This window comes from Pinus tabuliformis, chromosome X (genome assembly GCF_031772625.1).
Source record: "Pinus tabuliformis cultivar Carrire ecotype Pingquan chromosome X, CPIR1, whole genome shotgun sequence".
Lineage (NCBI taxonomy): Eukaryota > Viridiplantae > Streptophyta > Pinopsida > Pinales > Pinaceae > Pinus > Pinus tabuliformis.
The window spans coordinates 934,832,181-934,840,888 of NC_142308.1; the positions used below are offsets into that span (position 1 = coordinate 934,832,181).

Below are 8,708 nucleotides of genomic sequence, written 5' to 3' on the forward strand. Positions count from 1 at the left end.
GAGAGATGTTAAAGTGTAAGTGGATTACTTTTAAGAATTATGAACAGAATATGATATGAGCAAAAATGTCATTAATATGACAAAACCATAAAATTAGTGCCTTAAGATAAATTGCTCAACATGAATGAAAGATACATTTGCTCAAAACAAAAGTAGAATGCTTCCAACAATGAAAGCAAGGAAATCTTGAAATGGAAACACAAGATGTTAGCACAAGATATTTATAAGATATAAAATCAATTCATGAATCAAAACATATCTTGCCCAAAACTCAGCGATTAGAAAATTTAATTTTACTTTGGAAAAAGTAAAATAGGAGATGCTAAATGCTAAATCAAGGTGTCAATATGGAATTAGACTTGAGTATGAAATGAAAGCACTTATTACCAATTTGAAGGATCACAATACTTTCTTTGAAATGTTTCTTGAAAATAAACTTTGCAATATGACAACTCAAAACATTAAGAGACAAGTGAAGTAAATGTGATGGAAGGTGCTTTTGGTTAATTTTATTAGTTTACCTCTACAACAAGATTTGCAATTGAACTCTTCAATCCTCAGGCATTACCCTCGCTCAATGATATTGATCTCACAGTGAGGAGTCAATAGAGGAGTAGAGGGTCCCTAAAATGTTTACTTCAACCAACTTATGTTGGAGGTAAAATTTTAATGAGGTTTGCAACCTTCCTATACTGAAATGCCTAGATGAGAGTGCAGATTGTGTTAATTCCCCAATTAAAATATACTTGCATGCAAATGCTTCACAAATGGAAAATGAGATAGCTTGTAAAACTTTGAGAACTTAACATGTAAATGAACTCATATCGGCATCAACAAAATATCAATGAGGGTCCTGAAAACATCTTATTGACAATATCGGCGAAAATATTAGAAAATATCGGCAAACATAAAAATTCCTTTTTTTTTTTCCAGATTTTTAAACATATAAAGCAATAATGATATTTAGGCAATATTTAGCCGACGATATTTACTTGCTGAAATTTCGTTTGCCTGAAAATATCGCGATATTTCGCGAAATATCGCTAATATTATCAACACTGAAAATAAGAGAATAATAATGTTTAATATAGAGATTAGGAAGGGGTTACCTTAAAAGCCCTAACGTTCATCCTAAAGAAGCAAAATGGAGCCTAATACGAAAATGAAGGCTAGAAGATTCCCAGGAACTAAATATAACTATGCCTCAGTGCTATTTAGATTTAAAGGGTCTATTGTGGAAAAGGATGTTACCATCGCTATGTCACTAGCTGAAGATAAAAATTACATAAAACCTAAAATCGCAAACCAATTAGTGATTCCTGAGTCAAATATAATCGAAAATTTAGACTGTTATAACAACAAAAAATATGAAATAACCAATTTACAATTAAACATTGGAGATTATACATTCATATCCCAATTCTCAATTCAAAACCTATGGAGCGATCAAGGTGACATTATTTTAGGTTCACCCTGGATGGCAACTGAGGTTCCTTCATCCTAAATACGAAGAAGATTTTGACATTTTCTTACAAAAAGGAAAAAATAACGCTACAAGATCCTACAATGAAGCCGAATTCAGTAATACCAGAAGGCGTACTAGATATCTCAAAAGTAATTTTTCAAGAAGGTAAAAAAGTACTACAAAATGTGTAAGGAGAAGTTGACAAGATCATTGCTGAAAAAAATGAAGAAGTTTCACGACTTAAAAACCATAGTGAAAAACTATTGATGCGAATTAAGAAGCTTAAAAAGGACAAGAAGTCGTTAAAAGACAAGTTAGAACATTATATTCAAGAGGAAGTATTGAAGTCACCAGTCGCAACAACTCCAGTTGAAGATAAAGGAACGAATACCGAACCTGTCAATACCACAACTCAAGAAGAGGAATAAGTCAGTTGAAGGAAAAGTTCATTCGCATGTTGCAATTCAGATGATGAAAATTCCAAATGAAGATTTTGTACCTAACAACCACAGTACCAAAAGAAAATAAAAAAATTGCCACACACCTAATAAGTGAAAGTCAAACCAAAAGAATTCCCTATCGACATCTGAATCACGAGAGTAGACAACCCAATCAAGCTACATATCTGTACCATTCAGAACATAAACAACAATTTGATGTTCTGAAGAATATTGAAGTAAGCTCATTCTAGTCCAACGATAACAATTCATGACAAGTTTCTAGTAATCGAAATATTCCACAAAAGATTAATTTAGGATGGTCAGATCCTTTCTCTGTGCGACAATTTTATATATCACTCCAAGGATCATATCAACTTCTATTAATGAAGATGATAGTTCCAAGACAAGAAGACATCCGAAACAAAGAAAAAAGATCCAGCCTTTCATCAATAACCTTTGAGGACAAAGCTTTTTGAGGAAGAAGACAATGTTATGAATATAATTGATGTAAAAGTAATGAATATAGATAATAATTAATAATTATAATAATATGTAATTAAATAATATTTAGTTAAACAAAGAGGCATGTCTAAGGAGACATGTCCGTTCATAAAGGGACACCTGCATAGGGTATATAAGCAGGCCCTCAATTTCAATTGTATCATCATTCATTCATACATTTGAATATGTATATTCTTGTAGCTCAATGGAGATTTACATATTCCAAGTTTTCTGGAGTATTTAACTTGAAGAACGAACTTTGTTCGTTCTAGTTGGCAATTCTAATATCAGCCACAGAACTCCAAATTTTGGAGCGCCAATGGAATGAATAATAAAAAATACAGTGATGGAAGTTGACTCCAGAGAGACGTGTTGGGAAGTGGATGCCCTCATGCCTTCACACCTTTCTTCTTCTCCAATTTTAGCCATCCAGTACAATAATATTATCAATTCATGTAAATTTTTTTGCATAAAGATGTATATCCATTTTCTCCATTGTTTCAATTGGTGGAAACTTTACTTAAAGAGCCTCTTTTAGCCCTTGGACCTCTTTTTATAGGCATTCTCCATATGAGGTGTCTTTTTTGCCTGCATTTCATGTTACCATAATCTTTTTTTAATATCATATTAGCAACATAATTACCATAGTGGCAACAAGGATTACTTATCTTAGTGATGAATGGGAGGCTGTACAGTGAAATTAAAAAATTCTATACTCTTAATGCTACTCTTGAATCATAAATGTCCATAATGAAGCAGTAATGATTTGCTCTTCATTGCCTTTGCAGATTTGGCGAATGAGTGATTTGATATACAGGCCTGAAGATGAGGTTTTGGCAGAACTCGAAAGATTTCGAGCTCACATTCTATCTTGTCAGAACAAGTAGAGAATGTCACGACTACCTCAGTACTTTATTTTTCGTAACTGTCTATAAACTATGCAATGCAAATGTTTACATTGTGGTCATGCATGAGTGTTAATTATGCTTTTACTACTGTCCACTTTTTCCTATAGACAGTGGAAATGGAATGATGTTGATCTGCCCATGTAAAGGAAATCTAATATAAGGATGTCCAAAGTTGTGATCGGCATCAAGTCCAATCAAAAGTTGTGAACAGTATTATATCGGTATTAACCACTAAAACAAAAGTCATGAATGGAATTCTATCGTTCTTTTTTTTTGGTTACTCAGCTTTTCTTCTTCTAGTTCATCTATTTGTCAAGTTGTACCTACTGTTTCTCTTTTAGCCAAGTGGGTTCATTGCTACTCCTTGAATTGTCTATGAACAAGCTATGTTAATTTCAGCTTTATTTTGCTCCATATTTAATGTTAGTGACAGGGACAAGGCTGTTGCTATTTAAAAGAAAAAACTTCGTAACCTTTGTATTGTATTGGGCAAAGGTGGCAGTTCACCTCATCTTGTCATGGGAAGGCATCTGTCGTGGTTTTCTTCAGTAAACAATAAACATGTTTGGAAGGAAGGGAGCAGACAAGGGCTGGAATTTGACTGAATTGGAAAGAAGGATGAAAATGATGGGTATTGTAGTATAGAAAATATACATGTTATATATTTATTTTTAACAAAAGCAGAGGTATATTAGTTGCTAAAAGATTTACAATTGGTCTGAGAAGTTGGGAGGCTGATTTTCTGATAGGGCTTACAATGCATCCCAGCTACAACACACTCAATTAACACCCTACCCATACCTGTTGGGTGATTATGCTTGCAACAAGGCGATGCCTGGGCTAACCCAAGCACGTCTTGCTCGATTGCAGTTCTTTAAATTTCATATCCAACTGTTGAAAAGTCTCTTGGTATGCTCAAAGTTTTTCTTCATGGCAGAGGACAATGTTACAGGCTCGAAGCTAGAAAAGTGATAATGCCCTCCTGGGATTATCCTCCAAAATCAAATCCTTACTGGAGTTTTTTTTTTTGACTTCAGTCTAGTTTCTCATATGTTACCCTTAAGAAAGGGGATTATGCAGCTCCCTAAATGTTTCTGGAGGGCTTCCCGAAGGAGGTTGAATATTGTCACCCTCTGCAGTATCTAGAGGGTCTTCAGGCAACTTATCCCAGGGCTGATCCACCTTGGCTTACTCAGGAATAACTTTGTGACTTTGGCATGATTCAACTCGACCTGCTTACGATTTTGAGCTTTGCGGGGAGCTTCTAGTGTCTTCTCACACTCAATAATGAGATGATGCTTCTCTGTGCTGCTTTAAAACCATGATTTCTACCACTAAAGGGAACATGGGTTTCTCCTTCAATTGGTTTGTGATCTAGTGACACGTCCGTAGAGGTGTTGTCTCCATATCCTGCTTGTCAGGGTTTGACACACGGACACATGTCCTAGACGTCCTACTTGTTCGACTCTAAAAAATATTTTTCATTGCTATTTTCTCATTTTCAGTCTATGTTCTTTTAAGTTTCTGGAATAGGGGACTGTGGGAGCCGGGAGATGCACAAGAGGGACATGTTGGAGCACCCCCAAATTTTAGGGAAATTCAGCAGGGGGGTGGGTGGGGAATCATTCTCAAACATCCTGAAACAATTCATGGTAATGCTAAAATTTTAAGATAAAGGAGAGTGCCACTTTTACTTTAAGAATTGAATATTTCTATTAATTACCAAGATCACAGACTCCTCAAAGCTCTATCTTTGTCTATTTTCATCGTTTGTCGGACAAAAACCTAGAGTTGGGGAAGAGCAGGCACCCAGACATCCCCCTTTTTTGGGAAACACATCCCTCCACACCAGGAAAACATTTCCCCATGCATTTCCCTGAATTTCCCAGTGGGAGATGTGGAGAATTGTTTCGCCAGGTGGCCCCACTTCGCTGGAGCATGGGAAACATGGGGGGGTGCCCCCCACCTTGGTGGTCGCATCCCCGTGCAGCACTGTTTTCAGTTGTATAAAAAAGAGTTATGGTCTCTCATTTTCAGGCAAAAGGTAAAATTGAGATTTGAAGGGATTCCAAATGTTTTGTAAATGTTCTAATTTCTAAGAAAACTGGATCTTTATGTCTATAGTTCATTTTTTGTATCAGTATATATATATATATATATATATATGAATGTGTCATTTGTGTCCTGTTTCCAGGGTTGACATGCCCTGTGTCGAACACTCATATATATATATATATATACATACCCTGTGTCGAACACTCAAATTTCTGTGCCTTACATGCTTTGTGTCCTTGTGTCATGTGATTTGGTTTGTGATGAGTTTCAATATCTTTATAGTTTTCTAAGTCAATTTGGATATGATTCCATTAATGACTGGTTTTCCTGCAGAGTCTGCATCAGAGTCCTATGTGTTTGTAGTGTAAAGGTTGAGACCAATGCAAATCTGCACATTCCAGAATGATTCTGTTCGGTAGTCCTTTACTTAGGTTCAATGCAACACATACTTTTGAACACAAGAAAAAGTTAAAACCTTTCGTCTTCCTTCTATTGGATTGGATATACTTGCACAGAGAGTAGCTGATTTTCTCCGTGATCTCCTCTTCTTAGGGGTAGATTTTGTAAGCTAACCAACACTGTAGTCAAGGAGATAGTCATGGTTGCTGGATTGATTTCCAGAAACAAGGGAGTTAAGAAGAGGCTCGGTCTACCCCAGAGGTTGATTTTCGATTATTGTCTTGGTACCGTAACAGCTGCTGTGCTACTGGTCACAGTTTGGCCAATGACCATTGAAGTGGCTGATTAAAGCATTTTATTTTAAGGATTTCATATTTGTCACAATCCTTATTAATCAGAATTTGGAGAAGTGGGATAGAGTCTGCTTTCTCCACTTTAAATCATCCTTGCAAGTGCACCTTCGACAAATGATTTTGCAACATCCCTAAAGATTTTCTTTTATTCGCGGGATCCTTGTTTGGAGAACTTAGATTTATGCCTGCAATAAAAGGGTTTCGATTGTAATACACGTTGAAGTGGTTTCCATCGTAATATATGTCGGTGGCTCTCAAGAGGAAGGTGGAGAAGTGCCTCCTTTAGATGGGGAACCATGCCTTCGTACATGCAACAGAGACGTCTGCAAAGGTGACTGCACATGCAGATGATTGTTTCCACGGTCGTGCTGACTAGACAGATTCTTTTATCAAAAGAAGAGGATAGATATATTGATCATTCCTATTTCAATTAGCAGATAGATGGTTGGTAAATTTCTCTTATAGTTGTAATTAATTAGTTTAATGATTTTTATTTTAGAAAATGATAATCTTTGTTGCATGATAATTTCATAAAGGTGGTATGTTGCTTATCTAATGAGAGGTTGTGATTGTCAAGAATTGTAACGTGAAAGTGCTCTTCAACCCAGTATGTTGCAATGGGAGGTTGTAATTTTAACAGTTACAATGTGAGAGAGCTCTTTAAAGCAGTCTTTTCTTTAATTCCTTTTAAAATGGTTTTGGCCCTGTCCCATTTGTAGGTGTTCTCGTGTAAAACTGTTGTAAAACTTTGTGAATTATTGCTCACCCATTTTATTGAGATGAGTAACTGCCATTTTTTAACTTTGTGAATTATTGCTCACCCATTTTATTGAGATGAGTAACTGCCATTTTTTTAAATTTATATTTATACATGGCTTTGAAATGTATGTTAGTTAAATAAAAGCAAAAATGCCATGATAATATAAGTTCATATTTTCACGTGATTCGACTTGCTATGAAATATGTGATGCATAAAATATTTGAAGTATCAATGTTTTATCAGATAATTAATTGAAATTATGGGGTGTTGTCATGTTTCCTGAAAAACATTAGTTTTAGTAGATGTCAATATCTCTTGTAAAGCTTCATAAATCATTACTGTTCTGTTAAACTGTCAATTCTATTAATTTTTTTTTTTTTTTTTTCAAAAGGTGGAAAAACCTATCAAACTCAGTTTGTCAAACCAACAGTGAGGACAGCCATCTCTGGCTGCTATCCGCAAATGTCAGTTGACACATCACTGTTATCAAGGAAAACCACGCCACCTGAAATAACCCGCTGGTGGTCAATTCTATTAATTTATGTTTACATATAGTTTGTTTTGTTTTTGTTTCTTGTTTTTTTTTTCCTGCAAAAAAAAACCATATTTTCATTCATATTTCTGTGAAAAAATACATTTTGCATATACCTCCAGTGCATTCACTAGGATCTGCTTAGATCCTACATGTGGAAAAAGTGCTATACACCGTAGGGGCCGAAAACCTTAGGCTACAGAACAACTAAAAAACAAAGATATAGGGCATGCAGGTCCAACAATGAAAATATCCCAAAATGGCCACAAACAAAGCCCAAAACGAGCATCCATACATTACAAAATGGGTATAAAACCCCAACAGAAAAGCTTGACGACTGGGTTGAACCCAGAAGAGAAGGGTCGCCAACCCCTACCAGGCGGCAACAAAGAAGCACAAACCTTTGTGCCAAGAAAATGCCACAAAGAGCCCGAAACAACGATGGAAGACAAATTGGCGAGCGACGAAGCCGAATGGAAACCCCATCCACAACTTGGCATGCAACGAACTGACAACAACGGAAGAGCAAAATGCGACGACGAAAACAAAATGAAAACCCAAGCGAAACACCTATGGAAAAAGAAGACCCGGGTGGAGGTAGTCGTCTGCGTGGACCCAACACGATGTCACCAATAACTGAATGGAAGCATCTACCCTAGAAAAAGCCCAGGCAACTTGTGCGAAACGGAGGCATGAAGAAAGGGGCTTGAAACCATGAGCCAAATAGCAAGGGGCCGCTCAGCTCACCGGCCCCTCAACCCTTCCAGAGAACAACCACGGACGTTGACATGAAAGAAACCTCGAACAGATCCCGGAAATGCAAAAGGCACGACACTAGTCGAAAAAACCTCCAATACGTCGCAAAATCAGCACACCAAGGCCACCACGAACCAACAGCAATGCCCACAGGGAAACTTTGTGGCAAATTGTGGCAAAATGAACAAGAGATGCAAGAAACAACACAAAGGCAACTAGGGTTAGCTACCTCGCCTTGCTCCCTCAACTCTCCATTATTGTGGCTTGTAAAGACCTATGTTTACATATAGAATTGGAATGTATGTTAACTAAATAAAAACAAAAACCGCTGTGGCTTGGAAAGACCTATGTTTACATATAGAATTGGTATGTGTGTTAACTAAATAAAAACAAAAACCTCTTATTTATTTGAAAGTAGCTTATGTAATGAAAAATATCTAAATTATCAATGTTTTATCAAATAATTAATTGAAATTATGGGGTGTTGTCATGTTTCCTTAATAACAATAGTTTTAGTAGAGCTTAATAACAATAGTTTT

General features: G+C 36.2%; 1 protein-coding gene across 1 annotated transcript in view; it reads left to right on the forward strand.

Moving 5' to 3' along the window:
* The window catches only part of LOC149142750 (WD-40 repeat-containing protein MSI4-like), a 219,968-nt gene extending 216,374 nt beyond the window's left edge, over positions 1–3,594 (forward strand). The window contains exon 15 of the mRNA XM_089446333.1: positions 3,195–3,594. Within this exon, the coding sequence (XP_089302459.1) occupies positions 3,195–3,293 (99 nt within the window). The 3' untranslated portion in view covers positions 3,294–3,594. The remainder of the gene's footprint in view (positions 1–3,194) is intronic.
* The last annotated feature ends 5,114 nt before the right edge of the window (positions 3,595–8,708 follow it).